General features: G+C 35.6%; 1 protein-coding gene and 1 long non-coding RNA gene across 2 annotated transcripts in view; one reads left to right on the forward strand and one right to left on the reverse strand.

Moving 5' to 3' along the window:
• cerkl (CERK like autophagy regulator) overlaps window positions 1-21001 on the reverse strand; it is a 195866-nt gene that overhangs the window by 149808 nt on the left and 25057 nt on the right. The window contains exon 2 of the mRNA NM_001089474.1: window positions 6179-6412. Within this exon, the coding sequence (NP_001082943.1) occupies window positions 6179-6412 (234 nt within the window). The remainder of the gene's footprint in view (window positions 1-6178; window positions 6413-21001) is intronic.
• The window catches only part of LOC147835397 (uncharacterized), a 31388-nt gene continuing 14538 nt past the window's right edge, over window positions 4152-21001 (forward strand). The window contains exons 1-2 of the long non-coding RNA XR_015499866.1: window positions 4152-4229; window positions 6148-6407. This is a non-coding gene — a long non-coding RNA (uncharacterized LOC147835397). The remainder of the gene's footprint in view (window positions 4230-6147; window positions 6408-21001) is intronic.

Raw genomic sequence — 21001 nt, forward strand, 5'->3', positions numbered from 1 at the left:
GCAATTTTACATGACATTTTTGTCATACTACTGAAAGCAGTAAGATAGTTCACCCCAGATCTTGAAAATAAAAAAGCATTTGGAATTGAACTTTAGAACTGTGACTCAGTGTAAACCAACACATATCAGTGATTCAGTATGTAAATTTAATAACGTTAAAGAGGTTTAATATGTATTAACTAGATTAAAAAATTTACCACTTCGTTGAAGTTCAGTGAGTGCACTATTCTGTGCTTATGATTGGCTGTATTTAAATTTCTGTCATTTGCAAAAAGCCCAATCCCTTGTTTATCTTGTCATGTAACGTGTTGTTAGGACACAAGGTTACAATGTTACCTGCTCACTTAATGTTTACATTCACAATATTTATATTATACAACTCTGAATCTGCATCTTATTTCGAAGGCTGTTACTGTACACCAGAGGTCACATTTCGTGGATGCACATTTTAAAAGCCTTCATGACTGAATGAATGAAATGAGCTGTTTTCCACCAAGGCGACCTGAAATATAACTGCTGAAATATAATTGTCTAAACTTGCATTTGGCAGGTTAAAGGGACCAAAACAAAGACAGACTTTCCGGCACATAACAGACTTTTTCAAAGCTGAATATCTCACTTTAGAATTGTTTTTCAGATCTTCACTTAGCATGTTTCTTTATGTTTCTTTAAGAGTCGAAAACTTACGTACAGCACCTTTAAAAAAGGCTAAAAGAAAGCTGAGTCGTGAGGTCAAAACAGAACCATGATATAGCTTACAGACAATTACTTCTAAATTTTTATGTTTCATGATTATTTCAAATTTTCTAAGTCAAATTCAAGCACTTTTCAAGTTTGTCCTCAAATTACCTATTTACAAAGAAATAACACATACTTCATGACTATATCAGATCCAATTTGTTTATTTATTTGTTATTCTGTAGAAAAGTATAGTATATTCCAATTATTTTTCCCCAAGCACATCATTGAATCACTGTTATTTACTTACATCTTAAATATGTCATCTTTCATCTTTATTTGATTATAATTTATTTTAATTTCATTCATTGTTCATTCATGAAGTGTTAATCTTTATGAATATAGTCTTTTCCCACTGCTTAATCAAAGGGCATATATAAAAAGACAGCCAAATCATGTTACATCAATTTTTCATTTTATTTTCACTTAAATGTATTTATTTCATTATATATAGTATTTATTTAAATTGAAATACTTAATTATTTATACCTATTTAGTAAGATAAATTATCATGAATGCAACACCATTACATTTGAAGAAATTCCAAGCCCTTCATTCAAAATCGAATCACTTTTCAAACCTTGAAAACTGACTAAAATTCAAGCATTTTCAAGGATTTCCATCACCCTTATAAACCCAGATGTGAAAAAAGATTATGAGTGGACCTTAAAGAGCTTTACAAAATAGAAAAGAGGCAGTTCATGACCTCTTAAACCCTAACTGAAACAGTCAAAATCTTGTCTTTTACTGAATCTCCTCTTGCATTGCTCCCCCAGGTTTGTTGCGGACTGGAGAACGAAGCGTTCTGACGCATTTGGAAGGACACCTGTCTCCCGTGCAGCACAGCGAAGCACTAGGCAGGCCGCTAGCCTGCCTTGGCAGTGAACACTAGCGAGAGGAGCACAGATAATTACAAACTCCAGGGAGGCCGTAGAACCAACCTGTTCCTCCAGTCTGATCCAGCAGGTCCTTGCGGCCAAAACCACCTCTTTCAAGACCCCCATCTGACCCCCCCCTCCCATCAAGCACAACACACAATGATAAGGTCATCACACAAAGGAGATGGTGCCCCTCGGCTCCCGCAACAAGCCTTTCCTATAATCTGGCGCATGGAGTTTATTCATGACTTCTCTGTGTTGCTGACACACTAACAGCATCTTTTCACATCATACTTGTAGGTTTGATGCATGCTTGAGAAAACATTTAATTGTGATTCAAGGGCTCTGTTGCAAAATGAAAACTTGCTGTCTTATTAGGAAGCATTCTTAATCAAATGGAACACTTTTCAAAGGCAGCACAATGAGTTATTAAAACAGCTCTCCTCATCCCTCATGCAAAAGACTAACCTAACCATTAAATTGCAAAGGGTTTGGTGTTCACAAATTACTTTCAAGAGTTCACACTTAGCTCATGATTTATACATGGCTTGTTTGGCGTGCTGTCCAGGAGAGAGCCCTGAGCTCAAGGGATTTTTGGGGCCAGGGCTCCCGCCTTTCGCAGGGTGAGGGGAAATTGAGCTCAGGTCGATCTCAAAATCCCCTGCTGCTGAGGCCAAGGTCAACTTCCTGAGGTTAAGACATTAGAAAAAAAAGATTTAGGCTAATTTTATCTATAATATAGAGCATATTTGGATGGTGGGAGGAAACCGGGCAACCCGGGGGAAACCCACGTGGACGCAGGGAGAACATGCAAACTCCACACAGAAATACCATATGGCCCAGCGAGGACCCGACGCATTGGTATTCTTGCTTTGAGGCAACAGTGCTAGACATTGGGCCACCGTGTATAAAGGTGAATACAATTCTGTATAAAGGTGAAAGAAGGGAGGGGAGGAGGGGGGTTACTTCCAGATGAATATAGTTGTAGAAAGGAAATCAGGATATATATAGTGACTTGGGATCCTTTGATTGGAGTATCATGATTAGCTAATGTGGGCCAGCTGGCTCAATCTCATGAGCACGTGCTCCTATGGAAAATCATTTAAAATTAAACTTTACAAGATAACAAACATTACTATGTTCTTATTCTTAAGTTTGGGGTCAATATATAAATTGAGAGACCCCATAAATGTTCAGATTGGCATTGATAAACATTTTTAATAACATGGTATTTTGTGTTTTATTCTATAAACTATTGATTACATACACTCACCAGCCACTTTATTAGGTACACATGTCCAACTGCTTGTTAACGCAAATTTCTAATCAGCCAATCACATGCCAGCAACTCAATGCATTTAGGCATGTAGACATGGTCAAAACAATCTGATGCAGTTCAAATCAAGCATTAGAGTGGGGAAGAAAGGTGATTTAAGTGACTTTGAACATGGCTTGGTTCTTGGTACCAGACGAGCTGGTTTGAGTATTTCAGAAACTGCTGATCCACTGGGTTTTTCATGCATAACCATCTCTAAGATTTACATAGAGATTTTTACAGAGAAAATATCCAGTGAGCATCAGATATGCGCACAAATGTCTTGTCGATGCCAGAGGTCAGTGAAGAATGGCCAGACTGGTTCGAACTGATAGAAAGGCAATAGTAACTCAAAAAAACACTTGTTACAACCGAGGTATGCATAAGAACATATCCAAACACACAACACGTCCAACCTTGAGGCAGATGGGCTGCAGCAGCAGAAGACCACACCGGTTGCCACTCCTGTCAGCTAAGAACAGGAAACGAAAGCTTCAATTCACGCAGGCTCACTAAAACTGGACAATATAAGATTGGAAAAAACGTTGCTGGGTCGGATGAGTCTAGTTTTCTGCCTGGTCATAATTTGGCGTCAACAACATGAAGCAGAATGGGGGATTCGCATATCCCAGCCGACAAATCTGCAGCAACTGCGTGATGCTATCATGTCAATATGGACCAAAATCTCAGAGGAATATTTCCAGTACTTTGTTGAATCTATGCCACAAAGACGTAAGGCAGTTCTGAAGGCAGAAGTCCAACCTGGGACTATAAAGTGGTCGGTGTGAATATATTTATAATTAATACCTGTGATGGCAAATCTGAATTCAAAACAGCATTAATAAGTCATATAATATGCAAAAACGCTTACTGTTTTCAATGTTATTAGCAGGTGTATAAAATAAATATATATTTTTACCTATTTATTATTATAATTATTTGTTACTTTTCACTCATTATGCTTTTAGAAGTAAAACATTCAAGAAAACAGCATTTATTTATTTTTGTAACAATGTAAAATTCTTTTCAATCATATTTTAAGTAATTATAGTCTTACATAAGCAGATATACTTCCAGTCAAAATACACAATGATATACTATAGGCAGATATAGGAACTGTAATCAAACTACCACAATAGTGTACTGTAATTTTAACTACCTCAGTCAGAATGAACTGGAGAGCTAACATCCATATCACTGTGATTAGATCAGATCAGATCGTGAGAAATGAACACAGCACATATTTCAAATGTATCTCGAACTCTTATTTTGAAATCGGGACCGGCATTAGCTCTCAGGTAAGTCAAACCAACAGCATCTTATCCGTTTACAACTCGTCAGAATGCTAAATTTGGGATAAAATTACTTATAAATTGATTAAGTGTCACAGCCAAGAGGCAGAAGGTCTATTTTACGTGTATATTGTGAGATGTTATGTTTGTTATGAGTTTGTAGTAGCCTACTGTGGAATTAGTGTTTAGTGCATGTTAATGCATTGTGTCATATTAGTCAGCCAATAATGGAATTTCTCATGAGTGAAAAGCCAAAATTATATATATAAAAAACACATCTATTTATGCAGGAGTTGATATTAATTCCTACCTGTGTTTTTTTAATACACATTTAACTAAACATCTCTGTTAGTCCCTTTTGTTGGAAATAATTATAATTTAGCCTATATTTCACCCACTAAACATAACCCAGCTGTTGTTATATGTATTTCTTTTACCTCCTTTGTCATTTTGGATATTCAGTGTTTTTGACTTACCATGTTCTATGCATATTATACTATTCAGCGCACTCAAACAACCACTCCTCCGTCACTGAAAGCCAAAAAAAGCATGGTTTGTGTGATCATTCTGTGGGTAAATGCCTATTGCACGATCCAAATTTTGATTGATGTCTTTTGGACCAGTAGTTTTTGAGAAAATATGGGTAAAGTACTGCCATACGTTTTTAAATCTCTAAATGGCCTGGCACTTTCTTATCGGTCGGACATGTTAATTGAGCATCAGCTTGGTTGGCCTCTTCGGTCATCTAACCAGAGACTGAAATGCAGAGGTGACCGTGCTTTCGTAGTAGCTGGTCCTAGGTTGTGGAATGCTCTGACCCTTTGTATGAGATCTGTTTCATCCCTGTCTGTTTTAAAATCTAGGTTAAAAACCTACCTCTTTGATTTGGAATTTTATCAGTGAAAATTGTCTGTTTTATATATATATATATATATATATATATATATATATATATATATATATATATATATATATATATATATATATATATATATTTGTTTTTTCTCTGTTTTGATTTGCACTGTGCAGCACATTGGTCAACCTCTGGTTGTGTTGAATAGTGCTATATAAATAAAATTGACATTGACATCGACAAAGATTATCCAAACAGGGTTTGCAGCCTGTCTCTCAGTTGCGCCATGCAGTCATCAGCCACAATTGACGGTTAAATATCCCCATTTCAAAGCATTCATTCAACAAAAGATAACTTTTCTAACAATTTTTGATGACATGATATTCATTTCATAAAGACTGTAATAGTGTGATACATAAATCAAATGCAAATTCATATTGTCGTTGCTCTAAATGTCTCCTTTCCCAAGTGACACTCGCCCCTTTAGCTTGCCCACTGTCTATTTTTAAGCGCATTAGGTGGACATAGCAAACCTACTGAATTTAGCAGAAATATATAACAGGAGGGTCTCTGTTGTGCTCGGGGGGTGAAAGAGTAAGAAATAAAGATTACACAGATATATAGCTTGTCTATGACCTGTAAGTATTTATTCAGTAATTGACGTTAAAAGGTAATCTGTACAGAACAGCGTTGTGTATGGAATATGGTTAGTCAGTGTTAACCTGGATTACATGCTGCCACGTAGCTTATAAAAAGTGACTTAGAAGAATATTACAATATATACTCAGTATAACATAATAATGTTGCCTAACATCTTGAGGTAACCTTGCATTAAGAGTGCACTTAAAATGCTACACTCACTAGTTTCAGGAACAGAGCAATTGTGTCCGATTCATTACTGGGATGGGTAATCTTTATTCAATAAATGTCAGCAAACACAATAAAATATAAAGTGAGCCAAATGTTGACCAGGTTAATGTTTGCACGTCATAAATGTGTATCATAAAATTCACTGAAGCTCCAAGCTGATAAAATAATGCTAAAATGCCTGCTTTGTGACCTATTCTTCAGTGTCTGTGCATCTGCTGTGATGTGAACGTACCGTTGAGGAGCTCTTTGAGGGTTTTGAACCAGATCTCACAGTGGTCCACGCTCAGGTTGTTGAGATGGATGGCATGATCTTTCAGTTTGAGGCCTTTCTTCTTGCATTGGAAGAGTGTGATTCCCAGAAGGGTCCCACCAGACTGCTGTCCAGCTGACCGCCGCCGCTTTACCTTCACTGCAAACACGTCTTTAAGGTCCACATACTCCTCCTGCTTCTTCAGATCACGGTCAGCTAAACAAACACACAAGAGACATTTAAAATTCATATTATATATCTATGCCCCATCCCCCTCCCTTTAAAAAAAAGAAAAAAGTGGGAAAAAATCACCTTTATATGACACATAACAACAACACTTAACAAGTTAAAGTGTAATAAAATGTCTTGTTAAATTTAAAGACTAAGATTCATATATAGTTTGAAATTATTTTCAGCTTAATTTTAATATATGCCAATTTTGAAATGCGGTGAAAGACTTTTTTCAAGTGTATTTTAAGATACCAAGCAAATCGGATTTACTCAAAATATAAAACAAAACCTATTTTAGTTTCTATTGTCTCTTTGTAGTGACATTGATTGATTGATTGATTGATTGATTGATTGATTGATTGATTGATTGATTGCCTGTTACAGATCTGTTACTACTCTTTAATATCATGGGTTATTTTTTATGTTGTTATTCAACATTGTTCATGCTCACTAATCCTGCATTTATTTGATAAAAATATGGTTAAAACTGTTATATTGTACAATAATAGGTAACACTTCATTTTGATGGTCCATTTGAGCTGCTTAATGTTAATACTGCTCCTTCAACAGACATTTAACTGACTATAAGAAACTTTGCATGTGCATGTCAACTTACACTAACCCTAAAACCAACCTAACAGTCTACTTATAATCTAATAAGAATTAGTTGGCATGTAGATGCAATGTAACTTAAATTCAACAAACGGACCATCAAAATAAAGTGTGACCCAATATTATTATAATTTTAAAAGTGCTTCATATATCATATCCTTTGATATTACGCTTAATTTTTAGCAGCCGTTAATGTAGTCGAAAGTAAAAAAATTATCCTTAGAACTTATTCTAGTATCCTGATTTGGAAATACTTATGTCAAATAATATTTTTTTGTATAAACACACTCTGAAAATTCTGGTTTATTTTAAAAAATATATACATAAATGCTAATAATTTTTAACCCAACAGTGGGTTTTTTTTTGCTTTTGCCCAACAATAAACATCAATGAAGTCCAAATATGATTGTTTTGACCTAAATATGTTCTTCATTTCTTTTTTTATCAAACAAGCAAGAACTTACTGCATATTTCCAACATCATTATAATGAACGTCGTTATAATGAACGCTTTAATTTCTAAGTCAACCATCCTTGTAAATCTTCCACAAAAACCAAAACAAACATACTTTTTTGAATGGGTGCAAATCCCGACTTTTTAACAGCATTTGATACCTCAGCATTACTATATTCACTGAATGTCCTGTTTCTCTCCTGACCCCCTGCTGTAAATTATTAAATGATTAAGTTTTGATCATCATGTCTTAGCTGTAATCTAGTTATTATTAAAAAAACAATAATGAAATAAATTTAAAAACAAATTTATCAGGTGACATGGTGGCTCAGTGGTAAGCACTGTCGCCTGACAGCAAGAAGGTCGCTGGTTCGAGTCCTGGCTAGGCTAGTTTTTATTTCTGTGTGGAGTTTGCATGTTCTCCCCGTGTTGGCGTGGGTTTCCTTTGGGTGCTCCGGTTTCCCCCAGTCCAAAGACATGCGCTATAGGTGAATTGGGTAAATAAAATTGGCTATAGTGTATGAGTGTGTGTGAATGAGTGTATGGGTATTTCCCAGTGCTGGGTTGCAGCTAGAAGGGCATCCACTGCATAAAACATATGCCGGAATAGTTGGCTGTTCATTTCGCTGTTCGCTGTTTTAAAGTGCTTTTGCCCAACAATAAACATCAATGACTATAAACAATTATGTTGTTCATTTCTTTTTTTTTTTGTCAAACAAGAAATAAATAATTTGCATATTTGCAACATTGTAATAATGTCAACTATCCTTGTAAATCTTCCATGAGAACCAAAACAAACAAACTTTTTTAAATGGCTGCGAATCCAGACTTTTTAACAGCACCTGATACCCCACCATTACTTTATTCAGTGAGCATCCCATTTCTCTCATGACCCCCTGCTATAAATGATTACCCACAGGCAAACTCCAATTAAACCATACTCAAATCTGTCGCCGGCCCTCAAAATGGGCCGAGTTGTGTATATCTTGAGTCTCTCTCTCTCCTCATGTGAAAGCCTTTCTTCATTAGGAGCACCTCTGCGTTTCAGAACATTAACTACCCTCTCACATTACTGCGCAGGACACCCGTCGCCATCTGTTCCTGCTCCGGCTTCTGCTCCAACCTCTCTTACACCTCCACCACTCCATTTATTTAACTCCGGAGCTTCGTTTCATTGTGGTCGCTCGACAAAAACCCAGAGTCAATTGAATTAGTGGGAATAGGAGATAATCTCTCCCGGCAGAGCTTTCCGAGAGCAGGGGAAAATGACAAAGTGGCCCGTGTTAACGCTTGTGTACCGGAAGATTCCTCAGAGGGAGCGAATGGGACGAGGCCGAGGAAAAAAAGGGGGGGCTTTCTGCTCTCCCCTGCTACATTACAGTAAGCCGGAGCCCTGTCCGAATCAATCTTGGCACATCTGCCTGATGCCGACCGTAAACAGGATTAGAGAAGGACTTATCTGCTTGATGCTAATTGTGTTGCAGTTTTTGCACATGTCCACCCTTTTAATAGAGAGACTCCAAAAAGCTGCCCTTTTCAGGCCGTTTGTCAGCATGTGAACTCCGCTGGTCTGGGCTCTGATGTTCGGAGACTTTGGCAACGGGACCTAATTAGTCGCCTCAATTAAAATTGAGTTTAAATGAGCGGCCTGCTAAGTAGAAGCGATGTGGATTGAGACGCTACACCTGCCGAAGCACTGGCTGCTGTTTACTGCTGATCTGTAAATCATTACAACCTCATTAAGATATTTCGTCTCTTTAATTCCAATCGTCAATTGACAAGTTTTGGATTTTAAACTCAAGTTTGATATGCTTGCGAAGATTAAACGTAATGTAATGCTTTCAATTGACTATTGATATAAGTAATCTTTAAGTTGAATCAACTTATGTTTAGTTCTGTCAACTCATCCCAGCAGGCACAGGATGTCAACTTGACATTGTCTCCAATGTTGTGGGACATTACTTTTTGATTAGAAATTAATATTGGGTTCAGAATCCAGCGTCAGGCCAACGTCAATGTCTAACCTCGGACAGACATTGCATTTTGGTTACTTTCCAACGCAACCTAAAAACAACAAAATATCAACGTCTAATAATGTCACAACTTGACATGTGGAAGTTACCACTATGACGTCTATCAGATATTGGGTTTTGGTTGCCATGCCTGACAAATAAATGTCAGTATTTGACATCAATATGGTTTAAGATGTTGGATCGACGTTGAATTTTTAGCTACTTTCCAACACAACCTAAAATCAAAAACATATCAACGTCTAATAATGTCACAGCTTGACGTTGTGTGGATGTTGCTAATATGACATCTATCAGATGTTGGATTTTAGTTGCCATACCTGGCGAATAAATGTCAGCATATGACATCAATATGACGTTGGTTTATGATGTTGGCTCGACGTTGGATTTTGGTCACTTTCCAACACAACCTAAAATCAACCATATATCAACGTCTAATAATTTCACAGCTTGACGGTGTGTGGACACAACGCATATGAGTTCTATCAGATGCTTGATTTTGGTTGCCATGCCTGACAAATAAATGTCAGTATCTGACGTCTATATGACGTTGGTTTAAAATGTTGGCTCAACCTTGGCTTTTGGTCAATTTCCATAACAACTAAAAATCAACAAAATATCAACGTCTAATAATGTTACAGATTGACGTTGTGTGGACATTACCAATATGGCTACTATCAAATGTTGGACTTTGGTTGCCATACATAACAAATAAATGTCTTAACAAGTTTTGGATTTTAAACTCAAGTTTTCAAAGATTAAACGCCATGTAATGCTTTCAATTGATTATTGTTATAGGTAATCTTTAAGTTGAATCAACTTATGTTTAGTTCTGTCAACACATCCCACCATTCACAGGATGTCAACATGACATCAGATTGACATTGTACACTAACGTCGTGGGACATTGCTTTTTTTTTGGACAGACATTACATTTTGATTACTTTCCAACGCAACCTAAAATCAACAAAATATCAACATCTAATGATGTTGCAGCTTGACGTTGTGTGGACGTTACCACTTTGACATCTATCAGATGTTGGATTTTGGTTGCCATACCTGACAAATAAATATCAGTATTTGATATCAATATGATGTTGGTTAAAAATGTTGGCTTGACGTTGGATTTTGGCCACTTTCCAACACAACCAAAAATCAACAAAATATCAACATGTAATAATGTCACAGCTTGACGTTGTGTGGACGTTACCAATATGACGTCTATTAAATGTTGGATTTTGACTGCCATACCTGACAAATAAATGTCAGTACTTGACATCAATATGATATTGGTTTAAGATGCTGGCTTGATTTTGGATTTTGACGACTTTCCAACACAACCTAAAATAAACAAAATATCAACATCTGATGATGTTACAGATTGACATTGTGTGGACATTACTGATATGACATTTATCAGATGTTAGATTTTGGTTGCCATACCTGACAAATAAATGTTATTATTTGGCGCCAATATGATGTTGGTTTAAGATGTTGGCTTGACGTTGGATTTTGGCCACTTTCCAACACAACCTAAAATCTCTTATGATTTTGTGTGTCTGCTGGGATGTTTGTAAGGCAGCAAAGTTAAAATTTAATATTTAATAAATAAACAATACAATCGGAAGTTTTTGTAAAGACTTTTTGTCCTCTATTTTTTGGAGGTTTGAAATACAGTTCAATACAGTTAAATACATAGCAATTTTGAATTAAGGAAAAGGTTTTATTTGATGAGACCCAGCAAATCTAATTTACCTCAAAATATAAAACCTTATTTAAATAAGTCAGAATTATTAAACCCCCCTGAATTATTAGCTCCAATGTTTTTTTTTTTTTCCAATATCTGTTTAATGGAGGGAAGATTTTTTTCAGCACATTTCTAAACATAATAGTTTTAATAACTTATTTCTAACAACTGATTTATTTTATCTTTGCCATGATGACTGTAAATAATATTTTACTATATATTTTTCAAGACACTTCTATACAGCTTAAATTGACGTTTAAAGGCATAACTAGGTTAACTAGGCCAAATAGGGTAATTAGGCAAAATATTGTATAACAATGTTTTTTTTTTTTTTAGACTATCAAAAATTAAAAAAAAGGTTTGTACTTACATAATATTTGTGTATATAGTATATTTACCCCACAGTCCAAAAACATGCTAAATTGGCTGTAATGTACGAGTATGCGTGTGAATGAGTGCGTATAGGTGTTTCCCAGTACTGGGTTGTGGCTGGAAGGACATGCGCTGCGTAAAACATATCCTGGAATAGTTGGCAGTTCATTCCGCTGTGGCAACCCCTGATAAATAAGGGATTAAGCCGAAGGAAAATCTAAATGAATGAATAAATGGGAAAGTATGAATGAAGAAATGAATACAAACAAAAAAGGTACAAAAAATATTTGCATATATATTTATTTGTATATATTATTTTTATTAGATAAATATTTCATATATATTGAATATATACAAATAATGGCAGTTCGTTCCACTGTGGCGACCCCTGATGAATAAAGAGACTAAGCTGAAGGAAAACGAATGATGAATATACAAATATATACTCAGATATACACAATGCATGTGTACATTTATACATGCAAAGGACACACACATATTAAGTAAATGCAAACTTTTATTTTGGATATTATTAATTGTGAATAATCTTTTTACAAATTACACAAAAAAAATACAATCACAACAGTAATATTGAGAACATTACTGTTTTGTTTTAATCCATTTTGAAATGTTTTTTATTCCTGTGATTGTTTCAGCAGCCATTATTGTCAGTGTAACATGATCTTTCAGAAATTATTCTAAAATGCTGATTTTATCATCAATTTTGCAAATATTTGTGCTGCTTAATATATATTTTAATCATAGATACACTCTAAAAATGCTGGATTTGTCCCAAAAAAATTAACCAATTGAATTTGTCAATATTTGACCAAAATTGGGTTGTAACAAGTCAGCATTTTTAGACAGTGTTTTTATAAATAACAGGGCTCGAAATTAACTTTTTTACTTGGTAGAACCGGTGCTCCCAACTTCAAATATTTAGGAGCACCAAAATAAATTTAGGAGCACCAGAAAAAATTTAGGAGCACCCACCAAAACTGAATGAGCACTGCTGCAAATTGCTTTTTAAGGGATTTATTGTATTTTAAAACAACATCAATAGTGTTTCGACTGACAAAAAACAGAAACAACTATCTAACTAATGCTGCGAAGACTTTGATATTTGTGTGCAATAATTCCAAAATGAATGTCTAATAATTATAGAATATTAATGATGATGAAAATGACAATAATAGTAAAAATGAATTACATTTCTCATTATGATACTGTCTTGAATGTGCATGAATGTAGGTTATCTGCTATAAAAAGTCTGTTACTTTATGAAAAATAATTGTATAGTTTGCATCAAACAAAAATGAAGCATTGCAGTAAGAAATATTTATTTTGTACTGCTGTTTTTATATGCATGTCAATTTAATAAATATTTATGTTACAAAACAAACAAAAGATTATAAAAAATCATTCAATTCAATGATGAAAGCTGCACAGCAGTCATCAGTAAATAAATAAAAAAATAATAATATACACCTCAAAAAAGAATAGACAAAAGAAAGAAAGTAAAGTCTCACTTCTATCACTCTTTAAAAGTTTTGGTTTCAGTTTGTGTCAATTTAAAGGTTCAGTCTGAGATGATCTTCATGTTTCTGTGTTAGTGGAAAAGCTGGCGAGTCAGCCGACCCAATTTATGAGCAGGCAGCGCAAGATTCTTGCGATGAACACCGGCGGAATACCGCTGTTTGTTATGAGACGCAGTTTCAGTGTAAACTTCGTAAAGGCGAGCTTCTTTGGCGATGGTATGAGATTTGACTTTTAGCTGACATTTGCGCTGAACACGCAGTGAATGCAACGCATGGATATTTGGGCGCCTTCTCCATGAAGCGCGTACTCGATTGATCTCAGCTGGTGGATTATTATTCACCACGTGACGTGTCATGATCGCTCTCATCTGCACCTCAATTTTAGGTGGGGTTTGCAAACCTGTGTGCTTTAAGTTTTTACTCTTCTGCCGTTTGCATTTCCCGTGGTCATAAAAGCTCCTTCCCTGTAATCTGACAGCGGAATACCTTGAGTGATTGACAGCTAATATGAACCAATATAGCGGCAGGGAAGAGCGATTCAGCACGTTTTTACAAAAAATCAAAACAGGTCGCACTACAACCATTATCAGCAGTCGCACTAATGCGCCCAAATATATTATAAGGTCGCATAGATTAATTTTCGGGCACAAATGCGACCAAAATGGTCGCAATTTCGAGCCCTGAATAATGTATTTTGTTTATGTTTTGATCAACATGTCCTTGCTGAATAATAGTAACCAACCTATTTCATAGAGAGACTCCACAGGATTAGCAGAAGTGATGTAGATTGAGACGCTGAAGCACTGACTGCTATTTCCTGCTGATCCACTCAAAAAACCAGGCCACACAATCGGAACTTTACTTTTTGCTAATACTGTGCTCTCTCTATTTTTGGGAGCCCATAAATTCTTGCTTACACCAACTTTTTTTCTGTATCTCTATTGTATTTTACAGCTCCACACTTGCTAATCTATTTTTAAGGGGAATAATGATGCAACTTTAACAACTACATTAAAATTGGCAGCCAAATTAATCTCTTGACGTGGCTTTGCTGATGCAATTAGAAAGTTAATGCAAGTATTAGAAAGCTGACACAAGTTAAAATTATGCTAGAAAGAAAGAATAAAAGTAAAAGGTTGTGTACTCAGGACTGATTGTTCCAGTTTTAGTTTAGTTTAGAACTTGAAGTGTCAAAAAGTTACTTAATTAAAACTACAAACTGTTTACAGGTTTACATCATTGATTGTGTGTTGTAGTGATGCTCGGATAGCATCCGCGGTTGCTGTGGATAATCCGTGGGACGGGCGGGTTGGGTAATAAAAAAGTACATTATGATTAATTGGATGTAGTGGATGTAGCAGGGCATAGCAGTGGACAAGCGAAAAAGCAGAGTGGGTTTTGCAGAATGGGAAGATGAGACGCCCAAAATAATGGATGAAGTGCAAGAGTATTGTTCAAAGTTTCAGCTAGAGGAGTCATCAGAGGAAAATCTGCTATCATTCTGGGAGAAGCAAGATCGATTATTTACACGACTGCAGCGTCTTGCAATCGCCCAAATTTAGGGACAGTAGATGCTATTCTGTTTTTGCACAGTACGAAGAAAAAGGCCAAGTAAACATAACATAGCTGCTGTTTAGTCTGAAGTGGCACCCATTTTGTTCTCTTGTTCCTATATCTGTAAAAGCTAAATAGTCTAATTTTTACTTTCTGTATTTGAAAGTGAAGAAAATGTTGTCCAAAAAAAGTTTTTTTAAACAAACATTCATTCGTTTACGATTAACGTAGGCTATTATTTTACTATCAAGATGTGCAGATTAGCTCACTGTCACTGTTAATATCCATGGTGACCTATCATCATGCCTAAAACAAAGAATTAGAATTAATAAAGTGACGATCGGGTGCGGATACATATATCAGATAAAAGTATATGTGCAGGCGGGTGGATGATTAGTATGAAGCCGCGGATTCGGGTGTCATTTTAGCTTACACAAACCATTCATTGAACTATGAGTAATATTACTTACAGTACTATAGTATATGGTTGGGGTTACAAAAGTAATTATGCATAATTCATTGTAATTACAAAAGCCTTAAATTAAAGTGTTACCAAGTTACTTGAGTAGCTATGGACTCTATTTTAATGATATAAGCGCAAAGTCTAAAGCACAGGGTGCAAAAGCATTAAGGGCTTAAAAAGCATAAAAGTGTCTGAATCCACTTTTGAATCCACTATTTTAGGGATAGAAAAATACGCTCTGCGCCCTGGCACATGGCCTAACAGTGTTGTGCTTATTCTCTTAATGAGTTATGGGTGTTTTTGTGCATTCAACCAATTAGTCTTATCTCCCATTCCCTTTAAGAGACAGTTGCATCATTACAGTATTTACAGGACGGAATTTCTAAGTGGAAAAACGGAACGCCTCACTAGCAAGAAAACAGGTTAAACAAACCATCTGCAGTACAAGGATAAAGAATGTGCCTCCTCCACTCGGCCTCTACTTTCTCTTTACTTTACTTTTACTCTTTACTCCTTTACTTTCGTGGATAAGGAAAGACATAATTAGCCTACATATTTAATTTTGTTAAGCGCAAAGATTTGTTTCAAAACCATTTCTAAATTCAGTTCTAATTTCCAGCAAACTAATAAATGAACAATAATAACAAAGTGTAGTAAAAAAGTTACATCCAAACACACATCCTATTTTTATGTCCCATCTAGTGACGCAGACATCTCCAAAACCCAACAGGTGGACAAATATATTCTTGTTTTTATTAAAACACTTATAAATTTGCATATAATAAATAATACTGCTAATAATAATAACATTATACAAATGCAAATAGTCATAAATAAACTGAAAAAAGCAACCTGAGGTGATGAAGGCATGGATTTTTATATTTATGTGGAAAGTATAAATTTTTGTGACATTTTAATCCTTTTTTTTTTCATTTGTAAAGATATTGGTGTATTGCTGTTCATCCTATTTGTATTAAGCAATGTGTAAGCGTTTGGGCCTGCATAGGTGCATAACTAACGCGCTCTGCACTAGACTTTATACCAGACTTTAGTTGATCAGTGGCATGGTCTATTGCAGTTTTTTTTAATAACAACACGCCAACAACCAGCGCACCCTTGATTTCACGAAGTGCTGCAAATGGATTTGCTGTTAAAATAACGTGACACAAAACTTTAAAATTACAGTTGTCTTGGTCTGAAATTAGCAACAAATCGCGGCTTACATGTCTTGTATCTTATTGCGCCAAGGGTATGATAAGTTTCCATCCACCTATATTTCTGCATATTTTGAATTTGCACATAAAAAATGTTTGACCGAAACACGAAGATATGCATACATTTTGAAAATGCGTATAAAAAAAGTACGTGAGTTCCACATTGTGAAACATCTCAAATGTTATTTTGGCCATTCTAAAATCCCTCATCATAGTGATTCAGTACTATTATTAGTTTTACACTCAAAATGACTTTTGCTGCTTGTAAAAACAAATTATTTCAAATGAGTTACAACAACACAATTCTTAAGTTGTTTTTGTTACAACCTATTTGTTTTGTTAATATGTCTAAATTTATTAAAACAAAACGATGAAGTTAACTTAATCGAACTGTGTTGGGACAACATGAAAGAATTTTGTGACCCCAGCATTTTTTACAGTGTATACAAAGTTAAAACAGCTTGATTTGTGTTAGAAAAACATGAAGGAATTAAGTTAGCCTAATAGTTTGTAAAATTGTAAAAATGCTGTAAAATGAAGATAATAATGCAGAAATAATGAATACATTTTATTTATAAATCAACTTTTATTAAATAAGTCAAATCAACATTTGGTATGACCACACTTTGCATTGAAAACACTTGGTACACTTGCCCGCGGGGAGTTTTTTTTTTTAAAGCATCTCAGAGATGTTGTCAAAGTTATTCTGGATTTAGTTTGTCTCAGTTTGTTTTGTTTCTTCATGTCATTCCAGACAGACTGGATGATGATCCGATCAGATCTCTACGTGTAGCACTGCCTGTTGTCAGACTCCTTGTGCAGACAATTATCTCACTGTAGAATTAAAATTAATAACAAAAATAATGTTTGGAAATGTAAATTGATATTTCAAACTGACATGCTACAGAAAACTTTTTTTACTCCTTCAAAAGTTCTACTTTTATGTTCTAGGAGAAAACAGAATGCCAGCTTTGAACAAAATGAGGGTGAGTTTATATATAAATTCCTAAATTTTGGTGTGAACGATGTTTTTTTTTTTTTTCATTGAAAAACATGTGATGTCTATATATAAATGCTATTGGTGATTTGTTTGCACTCTTACAGTATATAACCTGAAAGATTGCATATTGCAGTCATCAAAAAGGCAGAACGCACCTTTAACATCCTCAGACAGAATATGCAGATTTGTCATGAAAGCCGTCACACCTCTTTTGTGTGATCTAAACGGGATTTGAGCGTAATCCGTGGAAAATCTCAAAGCCCGGGGTTTGAGCAGAGTTTTGCCGCTGGTGCCTCTGCTGCAGGGCACAAGTTCACAAATAAGAAGAGCCATATGTTCAGGGTCATTGGTCTAAAGGGGCTGCGAAGGGCCAAATCAATATGACACGTCTGCTAACACACCAGGTCATATAACACACAGGCCTACTCAAGACTCGCTATGGATCCGCCGTCTCCTGAGAGCTCATCTCTCTCATTGACAATTACACGAGTCTCTGCGTGTAGACACCACTCATAGCCAGTGCTGACACACACACACACAAGCATGTACAGCTATCTTCATGGGGACTTCCCTATAGATGTAATGGTTTTTATACTGTACAGACTCTATCTGTTCAAGCCCCTTACCCAAGCCCTAAACCCAAACCACATAGGAAACATTCTGCATTTCTACCTCTTTAAAATGCTTTTTCATGTTTGATTTATGGGCTGTTTTCCTCATAAGGACCAAAAAATGTCCCCAAAAGGTCAGTATTTTCTGGGGACATTTGGGTCCCCACAACGTGAGGAATACACATACACACTCATCATACATTTTGTACACATTGTTTTACAAAAATAATTAAATTTTCATTTATGAGAAAGTATTTAATTATTATTAAATTATTATTTAGAAACATTTAATTTTAGAATTAATTTATAATGTTTTTGTGATAACATACAAACTCCATTTTAAAAATACTTTAATGTATATTTCAATATGGTATTATTGCATATATACTGTTTTATTAGTTTTCACTTTAATACCGAGATTTTTTAATACGTGATAATACGTGGATGTTTTCATCCACTCTGGGGTGATTTTGAGTCTTAATTTGGCCACAAATTTCTCTGTGCTTCAGGAAATGGAATGATTTTTTGCAGTAAATCTTATTTTGACACATATTTTGGGAAAATTACACTCAACATTGACACAACATTACACTCTGGCCAAATTGACTATACTTTTATTATGTTGGTGGCTGTTTTTGCCCCATTGACCTCTATTACAAGATCATGTTTTTATTGCAAAGTTATGGCACCAATATAATCATGCATTCTTGATTGTTGCTGGTTTTTCCTGTTTGCAAAGAGGTGCAATTTGTCATTTTATACTGTTGATCATCAGTTGCAGTGCAACAAAAAGCTTAGTTACATAATCCAGTGAGAGGCAGTTCTGTGGGCGCAAATGCCTTGTTGATGCCAGAGGTCGCAGAGGGGAATAGCCAGACTGGTTTAAGCTAATAGAAAGGCAACAGTAATTCAAATAACCACTCGTTACAACCGTGTTATGCAGAAGAACATCTCTGAACATACAACACATCCAACCTTGTGGAGGATGGGCTACAGTAGCAGAAGGCCACACCGGGTGTCACTCCTGTCAGCTAAGAACAGGAAAATGAGGCTACAATTCACACAGACTCACCAAAATTGGACAATAGAAGATTGGAAAAACGTAGCCTGGTCTGATGAATCAATTTCTGCTGCGACATTCGGATGGTAGGGTCAGAATTTGGCATCAACAACATGAAAGCATGAATCCATCGTGCCTTGTGACAACAGTTCAGGCTGGTGGTGGTGGTGTAATGGTCTGGGGATATTTTTTTGCCATACTTTGCCCCCATTAATACCAATTGATCACCATGTCAACACCTCAGCCTACCTGAGTATTGTTGCTGACCATCCCTTTATGACCACAGCATACTCATCTTCTGATGGCTACTTTCAGCAGGATAACGCATTATGTCATAAAGCTCAAATCATCTCAGACTGGTTTCTTGAACATGACAATGCGTTCACTGTACTCAAAGGGCCTCCACAGTCACCAGATTTCAATCCAATTGAGAACCTTTGGGATGTGGTGGAACAGGAGATTCACATTATGGATGTGCAGCCGACTAATCTGCAACTGTGTGATGCTATCATGTTAATATGAATCAAAATCTCTAGGGAATATTTCCAGTACGTTGCTGAGTCTATGCCACAAATGATTAAGACAATTCTAAATGCAATTCAGGTCCAAACCGAAACTAGTAAGGTGTACCTAATAAAGTGGCCAGTTAGTGAAGTAAGTGTATTTAATCACGTACACTATAAATTGCTGTGTTTCTTCTTCCCAACAGACAAAACCACGAACAATCGAGAATAATTATATGCTGTCATGGCTTTGCAATAAAAAAAATGCTGTTTTAATGGAGATCAATGGGGCAAAAACAGCCACCAACATAACGAAAGGTAGTCATTTTTAACAATATACAATTGTGCTTAGTGTAAACTGATTATTCCAAAGAAAATACTGCTATTTCTTACTTTATTTGCTATTCATGTATAGCAATGTATATACCTATATTTAGTATATATATATATATATATATATATATATATATATATATATATATATATATATATATATATACATATATATATATATATTAAATATTATATATATTCTTGTATATATTCATGTATATACCTCTAAGAAAATGAAATGAAACTTCTGCTTCCATTTTATGTCACATGTACAACCAAATTGTTTTTACATTTTTTTAATCAGCTAAACTATTTAACAAATTGCAACTTATCATAAAAGCTGGAAAAAATAGCCTTTCTGCTGAACCTCACAAGGCAGATTTCCAGAAAGCAGAAAACAAAGCAGGGAAGGACTTGTCTATGGCCCCCAGCGTGCCAAGTGTCATATTCTGGCGCACATGAGGCTGATTTCAGATGACAAGATGGGAACAGCCCTTCATTTGAGGCACAGTAAGACACAGGGAGATTAAATAAAACTGTGCACTCTTCTAGAAAACTTTATTGCTTCCAGATGGATACAAGCTTCCTCTCAGCAGCGCTCCGGCAAAGGAGAGACGCAGGGGGCCCGACGTCATGTCATCATGCCACTAATGTATGGACAGAAAGAGTCAATTCTACACCGGCAGCGAAGTGAGCTGCTAGACTTTGTTACAGGGAGATTTCAATTTGCTGTCTGATGCAAATGCATTGGTTGTATTAGTGGTGTTGGAAAAATCAGTTATAGTATTACTCATAGTTAAGTTTAGTGATTTGAAGAAACCCCTGTGAACCGTTTGTTTTTATCTTCATAACTTATTAAAATTAATAAATGATAAATGGGGCTATAGTTAAAGGGTTAGTTCACCCAAAAATGAAACTGTACTGGTTGTAAACCTTTATGAGTTTCTTTCTTCAGTTTTGAAGAAAGCTGGAAACCTGGAACCATTAACTTCCATAGTAGGAAAAACAGATACTATGGAAGTCAGTGGTTACATGTTTCCATCTCTATCTTCTTTTGTGTTCAACAGAAAACATAAAACGTAAA

Source organism: Danio rerio, chromosome 9, assembly GCF_052040795.2.
Source record: "Danio rerio strain M-AB ecotype USA chromosome 9, GRCz13ab, whole genome shotgun sequence".
Lineage (NCBI taxonomy): Eukaryota > Metazoa > Chordata > Actinopteri > Cypriniformes > Danionidae > Danio > Danio rerio.